The sequence below is a fragment of the Pelmatolapia mariae genome, linkage group LG9 (genome assembly GCF_036321145.2).
Source record: "Pelmatolapia mariae isolate MD_Pm_ZW linkage group LG9, Pm_UMD_F_2, whole genome shotgun sequence".
In the NCBI taxonomy this organism is placed as follows: domain Eukaryota; kingdom Metazoa; phylum Chordata; class Actinopteri; order Cichliformes; family Cichlidae; genus Pelmatolapia; species Pelmatolapia mariae.
The window spans coordinates 17,109,184-17,133,817 of NC_086235.1; the positions used below are offsets into that span (position 1 = coordinate 17,109,184).

Sequence of the window (24,634 nt, forward strand, 5' to 3'; positions counted from 1 at the left end):
GTTTAAAGGGGGAAAAAGCATCTTCTGACCTTTTTTAATTTCGCTATATTTCTCAAACTGGTAGTCCTATGCACTGGATTTCAGTTCCTCATGGCCTATGTTTAAGCCCTTAACATATATTGCTTAGTGTAAACTGTAAATCCTTCCATGCATTTTCTTCCACTTATATGACTCAGTGCTGCAAGAGGACCTGGAGCCTATACCAGCTGCCAGAGGGCGAATGGTAGCAACCTGTCCAGAGTGTCACAGGGCCAACACAGAGTGTCAGACAACCATTCACAGTTGCATTCACACCTATAGCCAATTTATAATCACCAATTAACCAAACCCCACAAACTGCATGTCTTTTGGAGGAAGCCAGAGTACCCAGAGACAGCCCAGGCAGACACGGAGATCATGCAGATGCCACAGAGAAAGGCTCCAGCCAGATGGTGGATTCAAACCCAGGACCTTTCCGCTGTGAGCCAACAGCGCAATCGTCTCTCTGTTCATCATCTCTTATTCCTTTCCCTTAGTTTTAAGTCAGCTTTTTTCTGATTGGCTGCCACTCACAAGCAGAAGGTTTGACCTTTGGGTTGGGCTTCTGTGCTCATAGGCAGACTACTTGCTGTGAACCAGGAGTAGAAAAAAGTAGAAACGAATCTGTGTATACCAAGTGTCTACCAGTGCAATTAATATCTATGAAAATAATGAAAAGCAGAATACATTCCCATTCCAGCATACATAGACGTTCAGTCTGAAAGGATGAGTGACCTTCTCAAGTTAATTTAAATGAAATAATTTTAGACAAGCTAAATAAATAAAACCTAAAACGCATGCACTTTTTTTAACCATCATAATGAGAGGAAACTATAAGCTGCGTGCTCAAGATGGATATATAAAAGATTCCTCTAAGTCTCAACAGTATGAGAAAAATCACCAAACAGAGCAGTGGAGTAAGCTGAAAATAAGCATCATTAGCATGCAAACCTGCAGCGACTCTTATTGACACCACACTACTTCTCTAATAATGTCTGATTAATATTGGAGCACAGCTATTCACTGTAGGCACCGAAACAGACGAATGCAAACAGACAGTGAAATGAAGAGAGAGGTAAGAGAAAGAGACAGCTGTAAGGACAATCCTGCACATCACCATGCAGCTGGATACAAACCCTCTACAGCTCAAAATGACAGGGAGCTTCACAGTTTTTATCCCTTTCTGCGCACAGGCAATCAGATTTTCTCTTCTCCCTCGATATCAGCTGCATTGGAAAGGCAGTACGTTTAATAGGCCAATTATAGCCACAGTGACAATGCCGATAAATCAGCTCTTGTTGTTTTCTCTTGCCTTTTAAAGGGTTCGCTCATAAAAAATGCAAGGGATGCAGAGGAACCTCTACTTGCTGAACATCTCCCTAGTCCAAAATTCAAACTATGATGGGTTCGCTTTGGTCAGAGCTTCAGCCCCGCGGTGAGCAAACGTTTCAGGGCATTGCTCCTTAGATTGTTCGTTTTAGTTCAAAACATCTTATTTTTTTTATATCAGCAAAACGCCATCTTAAACTGGATGTTACTGTTGAATTGCTCAAAAAAACAAGAAAGGAATGTTTTATATAGGTAATTTAAATTAAGACGAGTATCTAATGGAAAACCGACGGTACCGAAAAGCTTAAAAATGGAAATGTGCAACATTTGACAATGTTAGTCCAAAGAAAACCAGCATGTTTGATAGGCCACCTCTATTTTCAAGAGCTCTAAATCTGGATTGGTTGAGCTTTTGAGCTCATTTTAATCCAATCCTCATCAACTCCAGTTTTCACCTCCAAATGAAGGTGGTGTTATAATAACCCAGGAGCCATTATTAAATCTCTGATTGCCCATATGAGCAAACTATCAAGGTGAAAGTAATCAAAACTGTAGTTATCGACATCTTAGTGAGATCTTTTCTGAAAATTCGCCAAATAGTTTAATTGGGAACTCGGGGCTCTGCTGTTCCGTTCTGCCTCAATGACAGTGATCTTTAAGCTTTTGTGATAAAATCCTCATATAAAGCAGCCCTAGAGGGAAACAGTTAAACAGCTTTTCACAGAAAATGACTACAGTCCCAGAATTCGCCCTGCCACTGCGGAATTAAAAAGTCATTATTAGAATAGCCGGGTCTTTTAGAAGCAATAATATAAAAACAGCTTTTTCCTGCTACACTCTGGCCTTCGTCCGGTCATTCAGCCTTTTGCAGAAACACGCAGTCCTTTAATTTCGACTGCAGAGCAAACATGCCAGGCATTTATTGCAATACCTCTTGTTTGGCAAGAAGAGCGCCTTGTTGAATTTAAGTGCTTGCAACTGTGAGATCTGGCCCCTGAGTTAATATTGCACTGAAGCTCTCAGAGTTCACCACTTTTATCTAGTAAGAGTACATATATTTAATGTCTCACTGGAATTTGAAAGCCCATATTAATGCATTCTTCAGGGGAGGCATTTGACATGATGGAAAAGATGGTGGATGTCCCACCTCTGTGCCCAAAGAGCCAATAGAGACCAAAAACTGAGCCTGTTGTGTTGTTGCACTGGCACATGCACAGCAGAGGATTTTAAGCAGAGCTGTTTTAACTGTGTTTTGGCAGAAATACCAACTTGTTGTTATAGTAAAGATGTAGATAAGCTTATTAAATAGTTTTCTGGGCTTTCTCTGTACATAACTTATATGACGTTTGCTCAGTAGTCTGGCAAGATGAGCCACAGACATGCTGACATGACAGAAATATAAGTTGGAGGTTCAAATTTTCACTAAACTATAACACCAACAGGTTTTATTGATGACACTGTATACAACTATAGTACATGTGCAGCTTTTACATCCATAAACATTAAACTACTGCCTTCATTTAGGCAGGGGCTTGAAAATAACTCTCCAAATATCTGCCTGAAGCTGTTACCAAGATGGCTGGAGAGTGCTGACACTTGTTTTCTAGAATAACTTTGGTGTAAATCGTGACAGTAAACCAACTGGGATCAAATTTCAAAAGTGGAATCAGCTGCTATGGCATGCAATAAGATGTGCTTTGAAAGAGATTTATGCTTTATGCTATGCTTTCCTTCACTTATGAAATAGTCTAAACTACAGTATTCATGAATATGGCACAGTAGTTCTTGTCATAAGCATATTATATTAGCCATATTTGCAGTATAGCTTGTTGTGCTATAACATTTTCACCCCAGTGTTGGTGAGTTATACCAAGAGAGGATCGCCACCATTATTACAACTGCAGATTTTGAGACTTTTCGCCTGATAGGTGAAACAGGGAAACAGCAAAGTTACAAGGATTAAGTAAAAGTTGTGCCTCAGTGCTGCAGTCAACAAGTATCAAAAGTAACTTTTACTTTAAAGGCAAACAATCTCTGTATCTCGATTGTGTCACACCTTTCACCGTTGCTCTACCGCTTGAAGAGTAGCTGCAGGCAAATCCACGTGTTCAATTCAAACTTTGAGGAAAAGCAGCAATCTGCTGTTGACCAAAGAAAATGCTTTGAACATTCTGCATTTACTGTTTGCTTTTCTTATTAGAAAACCACTCACGAACCAGTCAGGGAATACATGTTTTTCCCCTTACGTCTGGTGGTTGTGTCAGGTACAATATGGCAGACAACTCTCGAGCAAAATGTGACGTCACATGAGAAGACCATGATGTAAAACGTTTGTGAGAGGGATCAGATTTATAGAAAGCTCTAGTTTATTTACTATAAGCAATATATGTACTATATAGTTTTTGGTAGCTTACAGTTTTTCATATTTTTATGACTGATAGGAGGATGTACAATAACATGGAAAGAAACAGCCATGGTCAAAATGAAACATATATCCAATAACAGTGAACTGCGTACCTGGAGGAGGTAAAGGAGTGTTATCGGGCGATGTAGCCGAGGAAGCGAGAAGGCATCCTGGAGAGAAGGTAATGTCATCCAGGCAGATGTCAACCTTTGGATTTCGGCCTACTTTGCCCTCGAACATGACCTGGAAGTCCCTGGAGCTGCTCAGCGGGATCTCCTTCATCTGCCAGTAGTTGCCCTGATCTCCCGTCAGGGTCAGGAGGAGATGGAGATGGCCTTCACTTTTGCCGAACACACTGAGAGTCCCAATGCCATCTCCAGACATGTGGAAGTAGAAACGCATCTGAGAAAAGGAGGAAAATGAAAAAGGTGTTAATTTAAATAGCACACAAAATATCAATAGTTTAGTAACTATAATGTCTAACCTTGAAGACTTTAAATTTTTTGTTGGGAAATGGTGAAAAATGTTGGTATGGACTAATATCCTTACTGTAATAAAGATGTCAAATAATTCAATCGCTACTATATCTACGCTGGTACTCTTTCTAAATAATAGGCTTGGATCTTTCAAAAGTCGCTTGCTTGACACACTGATACCACTTTCCACTTTGTTCTCTTCTTTTCTTTTTCTTATATTGGTCTACTGTGGAAAGAAACAAAAAGTAGAGGCATGCTAAGGTGATTAAGTTTTAATCCACTCGGTCTGTCACTGGATCGATGTGCTTTTCCCTTCAGTCGTAGCCTTTATTAAGGCACAGAGAGAAATTGTGTTTCTCCATCACACATCAGTGAGGTAGCAGTATATTTTATAGGCTTTCTCTCCAAATGGAGGCTTGTTCAGGAGCTGTGGCAGCACACCTCCCTCTCTCGTTCGCCAGAGAGAGCATTTCTCATTTCCCCCATAGCACAGCCCTCCCTTCAGTTTAATTGGAGCCTTTTTGCTAACCGTGTGATTGATTGACAGGTCAGGAGCAGGATAAGACAGACACGACATACAGAGCAAACCAGGCAGTCAATCAAGAAATCATTTCCCAGTAGAGCATCAGGCTGACAGCTGGGAGGACACACACATACTACCAAGAATACACACTCAGTTGCTAATTGCCTGTTTAGTTGCATCACGTTTTCAGCTCTAATTGTAAGAACAAGAAGGTCAATATTTAAAATTCATTTCTTAAGACTAAAACTTGCAAGCTAACAGGAATTTCTTAATTTTAAGAAATACGTTCGTGTCCTTCCTAATGCACGTTTTCCACTCATCTCTAAAATAAATAAGAAACTAAAGTCAGCAGCTGGTTGGGTTTGCATGAAAAGTACATCTCATCTTTACACTTGTTTAAGGACTAGGCAAAAATGACTATTGTCATCTCCATCTCCTCTTTATGCTAAGCTAAGCTAACCATCTGCTTTAGATTTACTAGACTTACTGAGTTACAGCTAGCTCTTAGCAGCAACTGAGCGTATTTTTGAAAAAGTTGAACTTGAATCTTGATAGTGTGAATATACCAAAAGCACTGAGTTTAGCTCTTCCTATTAATATTAAATATAAATATTTTACGTTAGTTATTACTGAAAGTCAAACATACATATATTATATTATACACTGCTGTGCCGAGCCACCCTTTATTTCCTTATATTTTACAAAGAAAACTGGAACTAGAAGTAGAGGTTTATTGAAATGTGCACTTCAACACTACAGCCCCAAATCACGATAAAGCCTCCACCGTGTTTTAGAGATCACTGTAAGCACATTGGTGGCAATTACAACTAAAAATTTCAAATCTGGTTTCATAACTCCATCAGACCTGTTTTCACTGATTTTCAGTGCAGTTCTTGTGTAATCTGGCATACCTCAGCCTTTTCTTCCTGTTTCCCTTCCTTAAGACCCCTTCCACTGACACCTTCAAAAAGCATTTCTCGGGTCCTCTGTCAGATCTTTTTTGGATATTTTTCCCCTATTACTTAAAGATATTACTTAAAAATACTATTTATTTGCTGTAGATAGGTTTTCAGGCCAGTTAATTGTTCATTTGTCTTCCATGTGTCCAGTTTCCTCATACTGCATACCATGCAAAAAGATAGCAAGTTTTCAGTTATTATCTCTTTGGGAATCATCTTGTTGGTGCAACTATACAATTTTATTAGTGTCAAACTGTGTTATCTTTGGCATTTTTCAAAGATTCAACAATAGAAACGGGAATAAATTATGCATTAGTGCATAAAGTTGAAAAACAGCCAATGTCCAAAGAAAAACTTCCACAGATCTTCAGGAAGTTTGGAAAACTATTGCTTGAAATCATTTAAAGTATAAGAAAGTTTTGCTGATTGGAAGCAAAATATGTAGAAATCAGTTGTAGTTCAAAAGTTTTGCACAGTGCTTTGTGTGCACACACAAGTCCCAGACAATTATGTGAATAACATCAATCATGTTGTTATAAAGCAATGTTTCTTAAGAGATCTATTTAGGAATCCACTGACTCACAAAACCCAAAGATGACAGGACGTCTAGGGACATCCCTAGACGTCCTGTCATCATCATACCTCAACAGGGCATGATGATTATTAATATATTGTTAAATAATGTATAATTTACAATATTAATTAAAAATACAGTATTTTATTATATAGCTCAAATAATCCATCCATCCATCCTAGGGTTAAATGGAATTTGTGTTAGTGGTCTTGGTACCAGGACACACCTGCCTACCAACCAGCTCAAATGATGCCACATCAAAACCAATAGAAATGGCCAAATTTTGATGACCTCAGAAATTAAAATTTGAATCCGTGGTAAAGTGTTTTTTAGTGTCTTCATTTAGCTGTATTTTTAATAATTCTCGTACATTCTGCCCTTTGACCTTGACCTGACCTTGCACTTTGAGCTCCTGCGGCTCAGTAGGGGTCCTATTATACGAGCGGTGCTGCCGTCTTCCTGAGGAAATGAACTTTCCAAGTAGAGGTAGTGTCCCGAGGAGTTTCTCAGGGTGTGGTCAGTTGATGGCCTAGTTCCAATGGTTGGACTGCTGCTGGCTTTGATCCTCCAATCAAAGTCATCCTCTTGGCACTGGCGCCAGGAACAGAGGTCAAACTCAAAACTGCAGCGTTCAATATAACCCTCTGAAAGATGGCAATAAAAGAAGAAATCAATCACGGCTGTTCATTTATCAGAAAATGAATCTTCCACTTAAAGTCATCAGTCAAACATTAGAAGAGGCCTCACGGCAGATGTAGGGGTTCTCGTCTGAGCTGTCCCCGCAGTGGTTGATGAAGTCACACAGGTTGTCCTGAGGGATGCAGTGGCCATTTGCACAGGTGTACTGCTCAGGTGTGCAAGGCTGGTCTGAAGGAAGAGGAGGGGAGCAATCCACGAAGCTGACGTCATCTATTACCAAGTCACCCATGTAGCTGATCCCTCGTTTAGCAGAGAATACCACCTGAAAAGGAATAACAGACCCGGGATCAACTCTGAGTCCTCACTATTTTTGGAGAGCAAGGTCGATGCTTAATGTTATCAGGCAAGCCACGGAAACAGAAGAGCCGATAGCCCCTGTCCTAATGAGTCTTGTTATTCTGTGTCTAGCGGCAGTCAGCTGATGAAGTGCTCGGAGGGGAAAGGAAAAGGGCACTTGTAGTCTCAAAAAGGGCTCTGAAGGTTTGGTGTGAAAAGGCCTTTCAGCTGCTGATTGTACCATCAGCTCTGATCTGACTCTCTGTTCTGACAAAGGGTAATGTGTATCAGTGGGATGACTTCTTCGGTGCAATCAAGCCACCGGGGCAGGCACTGTATTTTTATCTGGGTGTGGCAGCTTTGTCCCTCAGATAAAGACATTGATTATCTCTTGTTTTGAAAGGACAGGCACTTCTCTAAAGATTGTCTTAGGTCAAGTGGCTGTGAAGAATTAAATGGAATTTAAATAATTGACATTATTTAGTAAAACTCCGTTTTCACTTTGACATGATTTTGAATGAATTTTTGTGAGAAAAAAAGCCAAATTATATTGTCCAGGATTTTACTTATTAAAAACAATAAAAGGGTGAAACGTCCAATATCCAGTGAATATTTTTTAATAGGCATTGCATCAGCCAACCAGGGTCTTAAAGAGTCTGAGCTTGTTGAGATAAGTTAGTATTAAGATAAGTAGTATAGTAGTACAACTTAAACTGGGGTTTAGGTTTAGGTTTTATATTGTATTTACTTTTCTTCTTTCAGCAGTTCACTGGGTCGCCACAGCAAATCATCTGCCTTCATCTCACTCTGGCCTCCTCTTCTGTGGCACCAACTCTTTTCATATCCTTCTTTACTACATCCATGAATCTTTTCTGTGGTCTTTCCCTTTTCCTCCTGCCTGGCAGCTCCATCATCTATATCCTTTGTCCAGTACATCCACTACTCTACTGCACATGTCCAAACATCTCTGCCCTGCCTCTCTAACTTTGTCTCCAAACCGCTAAACCTGAGCTGCCGTTTTGATGCTGCTGATGAAAATCTGAGCATCTTCAACTCCACCTCCAGCTCAGATTCGTTGGTTTTGTCAGTATCACTCTCTCCAATCCACACATCATAGCAGGTGTAAATACTATCTTGTAAACCTTCCCTTTCACTTTTGCTGCTGTTGTTCTGTCATTTTATACTTTTACTGTATATCATTATAAAAATACCACTGTATAAAATGTCTAAATTGTTTAAAAATGACTATTTTATATTATTTTTATATAAAAGTTGATATCAACCATTTCATTGCATTAAACTGACTTAGATATCTCACTAATTTTCTTAGGGAAAAATTATGTAACAGACCTGGACATTACTCAATAACCCCAAAAACACTTCTCCTCGTCTCCATTTGTTGCCTTGGTTACCAGTCTCAGTCCAAACCTCATGAGTGATGTTTGTTTGCTTCAGCAGCACCTGCAGACATCAGAAAAGCAACAGATATGAATATTTCCGTGACTCAATTCTGATGAGACCCCATACACAGAAATGATCTGTCTTCTCCAGCTGACTGTGACTTCTCTCTTTACCTGCAGTGTTCCCACGGTGAAGCCCCTCATGTGGTACCAGAAGACCAGGGTGCACTGCGGCCCAGTGGAGGAGATGACAGGAGTCTGGAGTTCAGTGGTCTGACCGTATCCACCGTTTGAACTGTCTGCATACATATACCACCCCTTGGAGCTGTTGCTATCAGAGGAATATCAGGAATACAGAATAAGATCTCAAATTCAGCTGCGGATCTGAGACGGAAATGAGGAGTTAAATCAGCTTTAGTAATGTCTTTAGCCTGAGTGCCTTGGATATACTGAGAAAGGGCTCTGCATTGGAACTGACAGCTGTATTTTAATTTAGTGTAGTATAGTGCAAAAATATACACTTTTTTCAGTAAAACATTTGTCTTAAAGGAAACAACCCATTTGTGATTTCTTGGCATTTCTTTTGGGAATTATTCGTTTATGATTTTTACCCTTCAGGCCTAAACGGCTGATGGGATATTGGTATTGCCCTGCCAGGCAAGGAGGAAAGGTGAACACCCAAGTTTGTGAATGCAATACAAGATGCAATACAAATACGAATCCAAGAAAGAGGCGATGTAGGACTTTCAAATTTATACTGTTGGGGTTTCTACTAAAAATCTCGAGGACGAGAATCTGGTGAATGCGATAACTCGAGAAGGAAGTCATGTAGGATTTTTCAATTGATACCATAGCTGTATCTACCAGGAGGCTGAGGGGTACCACTGGCAGCTGTCTGTATTTTTTGTAGATTGTTACATTTTCCCAGAGGGAATAAATTGCTGAAGAAGTAAGAAAGTTCAAAAACACTCAGTTGGGAGAACATCTAGCAATTAATTAATTTAATTGGTATCAGGTCTATAACATGATTAGCCATAAAAGGGATGTCATAGAGAGTTTCTCAGAAGTAAAGATGGGCAGAGGCTCTCCAATCTGTGAAAGAGTGTGTAAGAAGATGACTTCAAAAACAATGTTCCTCAACGTCAAATTGCAGAGCCTTTGCAACTGTCATCGTCTACAGTGCATAACATCATCAAAAGATTCAGAGAAACTGGAAGTGTCTCTTTGTGTAAAGGACAAGGCTGAAGACCTTTATTGGATGCCCATGGTGTTCCGTCCCTCAGACAAGACTGCAACACTCATCGGCATGATTGTGTCACTGACATTACTAAATGGGCTGAGGAACACTTCCAGAAACCACTGACAGTTAAGATGCGAACTAAAGCTGCAAAAAGAAAGCCATATTTGAACATGCTCCAGAAGCACCGTCGTGTCCTGTGGGCCAAGACTCATTTGAAATGGACTGTCTCACAGTGGGAAAGTATTCTATATCCAAATTAGACAATCTTGTTGGTAATCCCGGACGCTGCGGACAAGGAAGCCCTTCCAACATGCTATCAGCATTCAGTTCAAAAGCCAGCATCTTTGATGGTATGGAGGTGCCTAAGTACACATGGTATGGGCAGCTTGCACGTTTTGGAAGGAAGTATCAATGCTGAAAGGTATTATAAAGGTTTCAAAATGAACAATAATACTGAAAAAAAACCAACTCGTAGGTAGGTGCTTACAGGGTGTGGTCATTAGTAGGACGGTGGTACTCCTCTCCAAAATGATTGCTCTCCCCTTGGTCACATGACCAGCGAAACGAGTGATTTAGTATGAAAGAGGGTTTGACAATCTTCCACCCACAAGTGTCACCTCCTTCAAAATCACAGCTTTCCTTCACTGGAAAAGAGGGAAAATAAAAATAAAAAATGTCACAAAAACATTTTAGAAGACTGATAATGCAATAGTTAAAGTCTTTTAAATGTTTTACCACAACTTATTTCGTCTGATCCATCAGAGCAATCATATCTAAAGTTGCACACTTGACTGAAGGGAATGCACTCCCCATATGTCCCACAAGGAAACTCTCCATAATGGCACATGTTGGGTTGAACTGTGGGGGCTGGAGTCGTCACTGCTGGAGTTGTATTATTCAGTGTGGGGAGCTCTCCTAGAGCAAGAGACAGTAGAAAATAACTAACACTGGAAACAGAATTTCACTGTACAGTTTTGTGTTGTAATCATTTACCTTCATAAGGCTCACAGTTGAGGAAGGAAAGGTCATCAATAGCAATGTCTCCAGTAAAATCATCTCCAACTGTACCTTGAATCAAAATCTGGGAAATAAACACACGGCATATTCAGTCGACGAGTTAGCGTATAAAGTCTGTCCAAAGCTTTTAACAGTAACAGCTGTAGCTGCTGGTGTATTAATTTGGGAACCACTTAAAAGTGAACTCAGGATTTTGGTATTAAGTACATCTGCTGGGACACTTTTGGTTATTTCGAAAATGTTCATATAACCTTTTGGTTCAGTCACAACAGTCTCTGTTACCTTGCTAATATCTACTGAAGTTAGCCCAATTAGATAGCTATATGATGGTCTAAGTAAAAATTCTCTGTTAGAGAGAAGTACGGTGGCCCTGAGAGGCCAAACGGACTGCAACTTAAGAAAACACCAGCAATAAGAAAAACGCTGCAAAAGCACACAAAACACAACGGAAATAGGAAAAATGACAACAGAAATAGGAAAAACAAAAACCGAAATAGGAAAAAACACAAGGGAAGTGTTACTGGCGAGACAATAGCCCGACAACCAGTTGCAGGAACCAAAATATGCTAAGAATTGCGCTGGGAGACACTTAAAAGAAGGGTAGGATCTATCGGATTTGTGAGGAACGAAAAGATGAGAGGTAAGTGTGTTAGCCAGGGGTGTAATATCCAGGGGGGTTATGGGGGTTATGACCCCCCCCCCCCATAATCAGACCAAACCAGTATAACCCCAGTATAACCCCTCCCAATAAAATTATGAATTATCTTGCATAAATAGGCTGTTGATTTTCTTTACTAATTTCAGGTATTACCAACAAAATAGTTGCATGTTTAATCATCTGGGAATTTATCCAGATTTATTTATTTAGAGATCTTAACCCCCCCCCAATGTTCAGCACAAAGTTACGCCGATTGTGTTAGCTTAACTATCAGCCTAAAAATTCATCATCAGTATTATATGAATCATGATAAAACACACGTACCATATTTTGTGTTCCTGCAACTCGTCCGTCGGGTTATTGTCTCCCCAGAAACACTTCCCTTGTGTTTTTTCCTATTTCGGTTTTCATTTTTCCTATTTCTGTTTTGAATTTTTCCTATTTCCGTTGTCGTTTTTCCTATTTCCGTTGTGTTTTGTGTGCTTTTGCAGCATTTTTCTTATTGCTGGTGTTTTCTTAAGTTGCAGTCCGTTTGGCCTTTCAGGGCCACCGCAGAAAAGATTGCACACAGACAGATTACACACAGGTTTTACGGAGGAAACACTGAAATAAAAACCCCTTTTTTTTAATGTTTAATCATATCACCTTCAGTCTGAGTAACATGCTAAAATTTGCTAACATTAGCTTTGTGTGTTTGTTCTGTAAGGCCTCAGGCACAGAGGCCTAGGGACTAGTTGACAAGGTGAAACTCGTCACAAATAGGTACATGGTGGTGCACCAGAAACCACCTCGCGATTGATCCTCTGCCTAATCACACAAGCCTATCGTGTGACTTAGGGTTAGTCACATGAGTGGGGCAAGGTCTCACAATGGGCTCACCTGAAACCTTGGCTGATCGTTACCCGCAACCGTTTTCACACCTTGGCTCGTGTGATTAGGCAGAGGATCAATAGTTGGTCCACAACCCTCTTACGGACACTCCCAATATGGCTTAAAAATCTGGGACTCTCCACCAATTGCTCTTAGAACTGAAGAAGCTTCTTGGATGACAGGTTGAAACGTCTTCAAGAAACTTAAAGAAGTCTGGAGGCTTTTCTTTCTAAGCTCTTGCTTAGTGCCTTACTGTTGCTTAACAGTAAGGAAGTTTTTGAGTGGCAGCAGCAATCTGCTAGCAACCAAAGCAAGTTTACATGGAGGTTTTTGTTGCAATACAGAGCAACCTCCTGCAACCACTCACCAACTGGTCAGGGAATACACATTTAGTTAATTAAGTTCAAAGCAAACAAAAGATTACATATTCCCGACAGTCCCTAAAAACAGAATGTTTGAGATGTAGCTTAAGGCTCGATTGTCACAGGGAAGCTAGTTCACCGTCTGCTAACGTAACACCTTGGTACCTACAATGGACAACTTGATTCGATATATTAGTGGCTCAATAATGCAAATTAACAATTATCAATACTTGGCAAAAGCCTCCTTTATCTAAAACTGCTGAAATGCCAATAAATTAGACGCACATTTCTTCATTTAATTATTGACTTGAATTTTTCTTATAGAAAGCATTCAGTTATCCAGGTTATATGTGTGTATCCCCTTTTTTAAACAATTTTCTCAGAGATATTGTTTCAGCAGACACTTGCATGCTTATCATTTAGAAATACTCGAATACAAAGATTCTTATCAGGTTTTAAAAAGAAAACAGCTTGAACGTGAAAAGTACAGAAATGTTTTTACAGATAATTTTGCCTCTATAAGACACTACATACGTGCAGAATAAGGCACCTTAATAGTTTAAGTTTTCATATTATCACATTAGGATGATTTAAGCAGGAAATGCAATAATTTATGTCTTTTTGTTCTAACATTGACCACATTAACTCTTAATGGAAATGTAAAAGGATGAATTTGACACAACTGATTGTTCAGATGCCCGGTTATTAGAGTTTGTCATTTCATGGCACTTTGCCTGCAGTGGGAGCAAATGGATCACTCTGAATTTGAATTTAATTCATCAGTGTCTGTTTTTCCCCCACTTTTACCCTTTCTGCAGTCAATTAACTTGACACACAGCGTTCCTGTTTTCAATGCCATAGCAGGGCAAAAGTCTTTAACTGCCTGTCAAGTTATACTCACTCATGAGTAATGACAACAGAACATCCATCTTGAGGGATCGATGTTGAGCAGTGAAGCTATTAAATGGATCTTCATCACGCAATGGTGGAGTGCACTCCATGCAGACGCTTTGCTTCACTAATGTCTCAGCGTTGTCTGCAAAGGGAGCTGTGTTTACCTACAGCTTATGTGTGCATATCTACTTTGATTACACAAAGGAGCCAAAAGCAAATGACTCACAGTGGGATGCCAAGACTGTAATATCACAGGGTTTACCTAAGAGTTATATCTTAACTACTGTGTAAGCAGGACTTTGAGATATTTTCTTCTTATTTCCGTATTTTCATTTTGCCATGTATTGAGTGTACTGTCTGAAAGTCAGTTTTTTAAAACAACAGTCACAGATTAAATTGAGCACATCGCATGTTTTACCAATTATACTCTTAAAATGATGCTTAAAGGTTAAAACATCCAAGAAAAATCCCACAAACGTGAAACAATAAATACCTCACTGAAAATGCCACACTGCTTTATAATGATGTCTATGTAAATGCTACCATTAGCTAACCTGGAAAGGTTGAGCACTGCTGAGGTAAAGAGTCTCCCTGTGCCAGAGGTCTCCTTGATTTCCATATTTCACCCACAGCATCTGGCCACGGCCTGTAGCAGTGGTCCTCAAGTACACCGCCAGGTAGAACACATATTTTCCAAACATGTGGTAATAGAAGCGGAAATCACAGTGGTTGTATGACTTGCCATCGTGGTGGGTGGGTTTGAAGACTGGACTGAGCAACACCGCCGTGTCTTTGAACTCCTGAGGGGCAGACGCCTCAATGTAGAGGTAGTGGCCATAGATGGTGCCCAATGTGTGGTCCTTCAAAGGGCCTGTGTTAAAGGATGGAGTCGGGCCTTGGTAGATGGTCCAGTCAAAAACATCTTCTCCAGTCTGTTCCTGTTTCCAGTTACACAGCCCATGTTCAAAGTCACACTGCAGCTCTGGAGCTGTGAGACATGACAGAGAGAAATTCACTACAGACAAAATTTCAACAATATAAAGCAATCAACATCTTGATTGCTTGATTTAAAATCCACTCTAGTAGTGCACAGGGGCAAAACTACAAAAGTTGTCTTTGTCCATTTAATTGTATTCATCAACCCTGAAGAAAACTTTCCAAAATTTTCCAGACTGACATTGATAAACACACAAAAAAGTGCCAGAACCAGTGCAGCAGAGTCTACTGGCCACACATGAAAATGATAAATATTTTCATATACAGTCTACAAGCAGAACTTGAGAATGTATGGCTTCATTTTACCCACAATTTAACTTTGCCACAGATAGTGCCATTTCAGATCTACTGCTTTAACACAGCAGCAGCAGCTAATGTAGCGTTAAGCAGAAGTAAGGAGCTTCAAAATGCTTTATGCAACTTTTAAAAACTTTTTTCATATCTGCAGTAACACTTCCCAGGACCTGCAAACAGATTTTAATGTGTGAAATTAGAGATGAGCAGCTTTATGTAAAATATCTGAACACTTCCTCCACCAAAGAATATAGTCCTCTTGGAAGGAGAAGCAGATATTTTTATGAGCTGAATGCCTCAGATTAAACTTGTTTACTATTTCTGCATTTATAAACCAAGACTGTTGCAAGTCTGTTGCAAGTGAAATTAAATGAAGTAGCTACATCTCAACAAGCTACGACAGGGGAATGCCCTGTAGACACTGATGCAACACTATGACGAGTACTTTTACTTTTGATCCAGAACAAACATCAAAGACACTCACAACATCCTGCCTCATCTGATCCATCCCCACAGTCATCCACAAGGTCACAGAGCTGCAGATGCTCCACACATGCCTTGGTGTGCACGCAGTGGAAATGTGTGTGGGGTGGGCACTCATCTACCGCCGGAGGCAGAGAGCAGTTCTTGAAAGTGATATCGTCTAGAGCGGCGACTCCATCGAACACGCCGAGGCTGATTTTAGCCAGGGAGATCTGGAAAGGCTGGGTGATTCGTCCCAGCTGTACGGTGACCTGGTTCCAGTGGGGTCCTTGGTCGTACAATGTTCTCCATATAACAGTGTGGTTTTCAACTCCTTCGATTCGAAGTGACATATCAGCAGCTCCCACAGATATGCCTGAATTATAATGCCTGAGGGGAATAAGACAGTGATGGAAGACAAAATGTTAATTTTGAATGGATGCATTCCCTCGTGCTATACCTGAAACCTTTGCCTTCATCCACATACTGTAGTGAAAATACTCAATGGACATAATACCTGAGGACACTGAAGGAAAAAATGAACATTTATAAAGCTCCTGCTTTCTGCCTGGAGAACTTCTCCAATCACCCAGGGGAAAACTATAATCTGTTATTAGACATAAACCTTCAGGGGCCATAAAACTGTCAGAACAGGACAGATTCAGATACTTCTTATTGTGTGTGATTGTGAAAGAAGAGATATGCTTAGAGTGCAAAACTGAGACAGGTAAAATGATGAGTGGAGGTAAGAACGAGATCAAACAAGTAGTAGAAAGCAGAGAGGCAGCAAGTGGAAAAGCGTGACTCTATAGATGTAACAATTCTGTTTTTATGGCAATGAATCATGTCAAACTACTTTGTGGGCTTGACGAAGAAATGACGACTGGTTGTGATGTGCTGGCTTTAAAGTAGTGTGACTCTAACCAGAAGGTCATGGTGCAGGCAGCAGCCGATTGCTGGAACCGCGGTCCTCGGAGAACAGCTTTTGGATACAGACTGCTGCTGTTCTTGAATATAAACATGAAGTGACCTGCAATGAGAAATGACAATTACTATACAGCATCTACTTTTTTAAAGTTCTGTAAACAACTTGCTTCACCAGACAGTCAGTGAGTCACTGACCAGAAACTCTTATGGAAGTTCTTTTAGTTAAACATCTTCCCACGTTGTTGTTGTTGTTTTTGCTCCCTTACAGGTCTATTTTATCTGTGTTTCCTTTGGGATGTCTGTGAAATACAATGTCTAGTGTAAAAGAAATTACATATCTTCTTCTTTTAAGTTTCAGCACAGAGCAAGATGTTGTGGATCACACAGGTTGGCTTGCTGGCCAACAGCCAGGAGCAAAATATAGAAATGGCAGGTCAGTGCAGCGGCGTTCACACAAATCATAAAATCACGCCGTTCTGCAAACAGCACAACAACAATAATAATAATACAGCTAAAAAAAAAAGCTTTGAAAAAAAGAAGTCCATGTTTTCAGCTGGAAGATAACTGCAAGTAGGCACCGAATAGAAAAGTTCTTTAACTTGATTCTAGTTCAGGTTCTATCTTTTCTTTCTTACCAGAGATGCAACAACAAAACCACATTGTGGCTATAATAATACAGCAGTGCTGTTTTATATGCTTCAGCCAACTACTTAGAACAATCTTTGCTGTAATTAAGAGCTTGAGGATATTTAATAAGTGGGACGTCAAAGATTAGTGTCACTTACTCTGGACCAGACCAACTGTGAAATATGGTCACAGTCTCTCCTTGGTTATTAAAAATAACTGCTGCAGAACAGTGAAGCTGACCTTTGAGTATTTGAACAGATAATGTCCTCGTCATTTTTTGTGAAGTGTTGTAATGATTAGTTTGGTAAATGGAATGGTCTTATATAGAGCTTTCTACTCTACCTGAGCACTCAAAGCACTTTATACAACTTACCTCATTCAAACATTCACAACTATTCAATTCATACAAGCAAATTCTTTCTACTCTCACACTCACTTGTTCAACTTGGGATTAGTATCTTACCCAAGGATATTTTGCATGCAGACTGAAGCAGCCGGGGATTAAACCACCAACCTTCAGATTCGTAGATGACCTGCTCTACCTGAGCTACAGCCATCCCATTTTTAACATTTTCTTTTGATCATTTCCAAGTGACTTCTAATTTTTTCCTTCATGAAATCAATTAAATATTTCTACAAACTTCTGTAAAATTCCCTCAACAAATCTTTCTTTACCTATTTAAGAGAAGAGATCACAAGCTCCTGTGATGCCTGGTCTGATTAATGGGAGTGTTGTGTCAGGAAAGACTTCTGGTGTAAAATCTGTGCCAAATCAAACACATGGATCCATCTGCTGTGGTGATCCATTGGGAAATGAGGGAGCAGCTAAAAGTTTCCAATTTTTAATGACAAATTATAACAGAAAATTATTTACCATGCTTCTCTAAGTCAATTAAAATATAAAAAGCACTTCATAGCATTGGTTTCAAACACACATATTTCACTGGATTATTAGGTATGGCTTGCAAGGCTGTGGATACAGATGGGCTGAAATTGTATGTATGGATGGATGCATGAATTAGTTATTCATATTAAAGTTCGAAAGTAATGCAAATTAAGCCGATTTCCCATGAGAAACTGCTGTGGGGGCACTAAGTTTTAAAATATGGAAGAAACCAAGTACAACCATGAAAAACATAAACATAAAGGCCAAAACACTCACTTTGAGACTTGATAAACAGGACTTTCATAACTAATAGATGATGTAATGGTGTGCATCTTTTGCACAGTCTAATATAAATCAGATTCCTTTCTTACTAATACATTACAAATATTTAGAGTATAGAAGACTGGAATAAGAGATGCAGTGTTTATCTTAGCAGAGCAAAGCGTTGGTGGTTCTCATGTTTAAAAAGTCTAGAAAGGCACAAACAGCTTGAATAGGCTGGTGAAACCATTCTGTCTAACGCTGTACAGTTTGAGGCGGTGGTGTGATGAAGTTGAAATGTTTTCTTGGCTCATATAAGGTGTCCCACTGCCAAATAATCACTCTTTGAACACACCACATACCTGCGCATTGTCACACCCGAGATAAGTCTTTGAGCGGTCACAGTCATCTACATCCTCAAACAGATGCTCCCACCAGGATGTGTGTCATTATTTCACAAAGCTTCAGTTTAGAGTCTGCACAGCCACCTTACAGAGCAGTTTTTTCACAGCATCTTCACACAGCCTACGTGAGAACAACAACAGATGGTGCCTGCGTGGAGTCCGACTTCAAGAAGACTGCTTTTAAAATCCATCCCTATAGACTTAATTCTCTTCAGGGAAGAAGATGTGATGAGGCATAAAAATACAGTTGCATGTTGTGCTACATAAACTTAGAATAGACCTCTGCAGAGTCTTGTTTATTTCTGTAAATAATGTTAATATGCATAATGGGTACAAGCATATGTCGATTTCCTTTCTATTATTCAGACGGCTGAGAAAGCGTTTCTCCATGAAGTCCTTATCTCACAAAAGACAGTGCGGGAATTTTCTTCCACAAAACCTCAATTTAATCAGTGGATAATATTATCTTTTTTTTCTGGCTAGAATCCAGTGAAATCACGTTATCGGCTTACCACATTTCCATTCTCCTCACTGGCTTCATGTCTCACATGGTGGCATTGCTACAGCAGATTTGTGGTGTGTTTGTTTCCCTTACCTTCAGTGCTGTTCGTGGAGTGGTCCAGTGGTGGTGGGCGACCATAGTAGTCTGGAGGTACCTCCATTGATGAGCCCCTGACCCAGTCAAAGCCATCGCCGAGGGTAAGCTCGTACCAGCCACAAGAATCACTCTTAAAGTCACACTCAGAGGCTAAATATATTGAGATAAAGAGCAAAGTTACATAAAGGTGAGGGTTGGATGTGAAATTAACATTAACAGCTGATTTTCAGCCACATCCCATGATGTTTCCCAGAAGATTTATCAGACTGTAGTGTTCTAGTGATTCTACTGGGCCTTGAAATGAGCATGTTTTGTCAAATTATGAGTAAAAGGTCAATAATACAAACTTAATCCCAAGTTTTACTGCAGAGTAAGATTTTTAATACATAGATTAATAATTTGAATGGATTTAACTTTTTTTTAAAAAGCTTCTACATTAAACAGGATGATTTCCCAAAGATTAAACTTACAATAGGAAAACTGGAGGCCACAATTTAAAACAGTTTTACTTCTCCTCCTTTTTTTCCCCTCCACCTGTTTTGTGAACCACCTGCCACCAATAAGTCTTCCCATATAACCCTGCTGTTTCCCCACTCAGTTGCCAGGTTCTCTTTGTATTTCTTATGAGCCATGTTTTAAACCATTTCCAATCTGTTTTCTCCGTCTGTTTTCTTGTATTGCCTCTGGCATCCAGTTTCTACTGTAGGTCTTTTGTTGGTACCATTACAGAAGATTGTTGTATTATCTGGGAGATATTACAACAAGTCACTGTGTTAGCTTTGTGAAAAAGTTTTGAGTCACTCTTTTCTTTACATTTTTGCTACAAAAATGGGAAATAGCTGTGGTGAAATGTGCAAACACACAGCTGCTTTTTAATTCTCTTCTCTGTCAAGATGATCTCACACTGCTTTAATAATGTTGCAGTTTGGGGAGGCCAATCCATGATTAATGGTGGGCTATTGTGTGTTTTCTGTCCAGGTATGATTTGACTGCATTGCCAGTGGATCAGGGATCCTTGTCACGATGAAAATTTCAGCCGCTGTCGATCAAATGCTTCCCATGTGCTACTGCATGTTGTATCCAAATCTGAGGGTAGTTTTCTTCTTTCATAAATCCACCCTGTTGTTGACACTCACTGTGATGATTTGAACGGAAAAAAATTGACATACACACGTGTTTTTCCTTATTTTGCTACCTTAAGAGTTGCTTCTTCACAGCCAACTTTCCACTAAAACTATTTCTGGATTGTTGCTGGATCGGCTTCTTCTTTTGTCCTTCACTTGTCCAGTTTTCTCAAATTTTTTTAGGACATGCTGCACCGATTTTTCAGCTAATAGTTTGTTGGGAAACACCAAAAGTTGCAAAAATCCTCTTTTTTTTTTATCCTTTTCAAACTGTTATCTTTGGAATTTTTTGTAACGGGAACAAATTATCTGTTTTTGCAACAGACTGCTAATAGCAAAGTGACCAAAGAAGCAATGGTTCTTTGCTAAGTAGTCTGTTATGTGCAGACACAATACTAGTTCCTCCTATGAGTTAGGTGCCTTTGTTAATGAAAAATTGAAAAACTGAATAATTCATAGTTAACACATTCTTAAATGTGTTAAGTGGCTTAACAAGTTTTTTAAAACTCCCAGGAAATGTTCAAGTATAAGAACTTGACTACAAACGAAAAAGAGTGAGAAAAACTCTGAGACCTTCAGAAAGCCTGAAGAGCTGTTGCTCAAGAGAAAGTCTGGTTTCTTGGAAGCAAAATATAAAGGAATGAGTGACTAAAGACATTTGGTACTGTAAATGTGATATGAACTAAAATATTTATAATTTTTGTGTGTTTTTTTTCACTTAATAAGAAATGTATCATGCAAAAACAAAAACAAACTCGTTCACCACAAATATGAAGCTTAAAATGTGAATGTGGTATCAGATAATTAAAAAAATATAAATCATATTTAACTAAGATAATAATATGGTTCAAAGTGGATGAACAGGAATTCATGCAGCCTGTCGCTCAGTCGAGCATACCAGTGCGATTTGGTTTGTTTTCATGTGTGAACTCAGATATAAGATCCTTACGGCAGCTGGCTTCATCCTCTCCAGAGGAACAATGCGGGGTGAAGTCACACACTTTGCTCTCCTCGATACACTCCCCATCATCGCAGACGAACCACGAGGTAGGGCAGGCAGGAGGAGAGGACACCCTCCTCCCTATAAGAAGGACCAGTAAAACACGGCATTAGTACATTTGGATGAGAAAGCAGTATTCACTGGCAAGACGCTCTTTGATAGTCAGGAGCTAATAAAGAGTTACAATTGCTACCACAGTTATTAATAAAGATGAGCTTAACTGTGTCGAGAGAGTGCATTAGCTATGTTATGGAAGACTGGATACAACTTTTAAGTAGTTTGGATATTTTAATCAATATCATCTCAGACCTTATCACTCAAATGAACTGAGCTTCATTCCTCTTATTAGGAGTATTGGAAACATTTGAAAAATTGCCTAATTTGTAAATGGCTTCTGGCTGGCTACTCACATGAAGTCTTTTAAAGGCTGCTTTGCTGCTGTATCGAGTTTTTAGTATCTCTCTTTGAAAAGAAATAAGGAATAAACTCAGCTGAAAGGATTAAAACTGAGAAGGATTTGGATTAATACAGCACTAAGAGGTAAAGCTGTCAGGTTTTGTTAAGAATTTTAGTTCATGTTTTCTCTTGGCTGCATTTTTAAAGTATTTCATACTCTGAAAATATTAAATACGTTGCATGTCCCACTTGTTTTTGCTTCCCGTGCTTGTCTTGTTTCCCACTTTTCTGATTTGTTGCCCCACCCTAATTTTTTTCACCTGTGTCCAGTCTGCCCTGTCAGTCTTATCTCTCCCACTGTCTGCATCAGTTTGTCACTACTCGCTGTTTCCAGAGTTCTGCAGCTTTTCTCATTTCACTGCTGATGTGTCCTTGTCTCCTTTGTCCTTTGTTCTCCTGCCTGTGTCCTGAAAATCTGTCTCAGTGGTCACTGAAGGAGGACAGAGGAGAGATGAGGCTTGCTGGAGGACCAATAAATGAGGATGCACAGGTGAATCATTTGCTGAAGTGATTTTACTTTAAGATGATCTAACTTTCTGCCCTGCATTGCTTCTGTTTGTAACTTTAAAAAGCGTATGGCATCGCTTCACATTAAGCCACGTTGCAATCCTAAATATAAACCATGTCACGAGCACTGTTGCATCAGAAATCATGAAATGCAGGAATATTTGATGCAGTTGCGTCAAATTTAATTGGCATTGCTTTAAAACGAGGCTCACAGGCGAGGATGTCTCATTTTGTTAAATGCCTGCTGTCTCGCCTTCTCTCTCCTCGTGTGTCTCCCTCGCCTCTTCTGCTCGTATCTTTGTGAGATGGAGTAAGACGCGAGGAGAGGAATCAAGGATGGGCATTTGTGGAAATGAGAACTGGGGGTGGTCAATATGTGTGCTGTCTTTCTGTTTATCACTCCCTGCTGTTTCCAGAGCTTGCGTTTCCTGCTGGTGTAATTTCTTTTTCTTTTGGATTGTCTTTTTGTTGAATTCAATTTGGAGAATCACTCAGCAGCAGTTTCTTCTGTTATTATGCCTGCCAGTCCAGTGTGTGTCCACAATCTAAATTGCACATAACAGCTGCTTATAGATTGCTTTTATGTTCAACTAATTTGCAATAAGAAGAATGAGACTGTCTCCCTTAGAGATAGGATGAGGAGCTCAGTAATTCAGGAGTGACTCAGAGTAGAGCTGATACTCCTACACTTTAAAAGGAGCCAGCTGAGGTGATCCAAGCATGTCATACTGGGAAGAGGTCCTGGGATAGACCCAAGATACATTTCGTGGGTAGCCTGGAGACACCACAGTGTTCCCCTGGATGAGTGGGAGGTCTGGGCTTCTCTGCTTAGGCTGCTGCCCTCGTGATGGATGGATGGATGGATGGAGGCTTCATAGCAAATAAAACCTATGTGGATTCTTTTCTCTCAAATAAATGGGATAATTATAAAAAATATTGTTTGAAATTGCACAAAATTTATGAGGATATTTGAGCACTATTTTTTTTAAAAGAAAAGATCGGTCTATTAATATTTAACTCAAAACTAGAGCAAAGCTCAACCCTTTAAATGTGAACCATGAAATAATTGTCAGAAATTAATTTAAACTTTTGAAACTGAAGAATTTATTAAACCCTCCAACTATTTTTTTTAAATTAATTAAATAATAATTTGCATATATGAGTTGTAAGTTGTATCATATTTGCTGTACTGGGCTTCTTTTTTGTATCAAATGTGTCAAATATGATAGGCTAGGCATTAAAGGGTTAACCAAAACTGGTCTTTTAACATTTAATGTATAACTGCAAAGCTTCACCAAGTGGCTTTGTTGCCTGAACTTAACCAGAGGTCCAAGTCATGACGTTAACTCTGTACATCACATACCACAAGCATAACTGAATATTATATCATTTAAAAAGGTGTGCCTGAAAATAGTTTTCTGTCTGCAAACTTGTGCGCTCAGTTTGAGAACTATAAAATAAACTCCTGTTCAGAACATAAATGGAAAATAATGATTGCAACACAACGTGGTAAACAGTTACAGCAACTTAGTTCCAAAGCCGCATCCACTCGATCACTGCTCAGATATATTGGTTATATTTTGATCATGTGAAGCCGCCAGTACTGAGTCTAACAAATAAATTGGCCATAGATGAGACAGGATGAATAATAAAGGATGTATAAAAATCCTCTGTAACCTTGTGGTTGGCAAGATTAGATGTCGGACACTTTTCAAAACAGTGTCTTCAATCGTATATGTGCAGCTCAGGTAGCGTTAGCAGAGTTTTGACTGTAAAAAAAAAATTAAGTTGATTTGAGTTTACAATTTGGCTAATGAGCTCTGCCTGTTGTGCACTATTTAGCATTTGGTTTATTGGTGTTTTATGTGATTACAGGGACACTAACATTCCTCTTTTGAAGTCTGGAGCTTTTAATAAATCCACTGTGAGTGCAGAAGACAGATGGAAGCAAAGGGACCATGAGCCAAGGTGACACTGAACTGTCTCGTCTACTTAGACATGCCAAACTAGGCTTGGTGATGCTTCACCACACTCTTAAGAATACGCAGTGACAAGATCTTTTGCATTTATTAAATACTCTTTGCCACTTTTTCCCCATTTGGGAGCAGCAAAAAAAGAAAGAAAGATAAAAGGCTGTAAACAAAAAACTGACAACTTTAATATTATATAGAAAGCATGTTGAAAACAGTTGCCTGTTTATACAGCACCAGCATTCACTCCTCCCCTGTGCACAGTTTAGATCTTCACCATCTCCTGAAGAAAATAATGTCTCATTAGCTGCTGCTCTGGTGCCGGGTAGGTAATGAATAAGTCTACTGGGATTGACCAAAAACAATGAGCTGAAAATGCCAAGAGCAACTCTCCACATACTGATTGCCACTAGATTTAATGTT

General features: G+C 39.5%; 1 protein-coding gene across 1 annotated transcript in view; it reads right to left on the minus strand.

The window, feature by feature from the left end:
* Window positions 1-24,634, minus strand: part of malrd1 (MAM and LDL receptor class A domain containing 1) — a 69,735-nt gene that overhangs the window by 32,924 nt on the left and 12,177 nt on the right. The window contains exons 7-19 of the mRNA XM_063483205.1: window positions 21,228-21,359; window positions 19,152-19,304; window positions 16,376-16,481; window positions 15,474-15,841; window positions 14,254-14,687; window positions 10,892-10,979; window positions 10,634-10,813; window positions 10,386-10,542; window positions 8,833-8,989; window positions 8,609-8,719; window positions 7,031-7,244; window positions 6,680-6,927; window positions 3,865-4,153 (exon numbers count right to left, since the gene is read on the minus strand). Coding sequence (XP_063339275.1) covers window positions 3,865-4,153; window positions 6,680-6,927; window positions 7,031-7,244; window positions 8,609-8,719; window positions 8,833-8,989; window positions 10,386-10,542; window positions 10,634-10,813; window positions 10,892-10,979; window positions 14,254-14,687; window positions 15,474-15,841; window positions 16,376-16,481; window positions 19,152-19,304; window positions 21,228-21,359 — 2,637 coding nt within the window. The remainder of the gene's footprint in view (window positions 1-3,864; window positions 4,154-6,679; window positions 6,928-7,030; window positions 7,245-8,608; window positions 8,720-8,832; window positions 8,990-10,385; window positions 10,543-10,633; window positions 10,814-10,891; window positions 10,980-14,253; window positions 14,688-15,473; window positions 15,842-16,375; window positions 16,482-19,151; window positions 19,305-21,227; window positions 21,360-24,634) is intronic.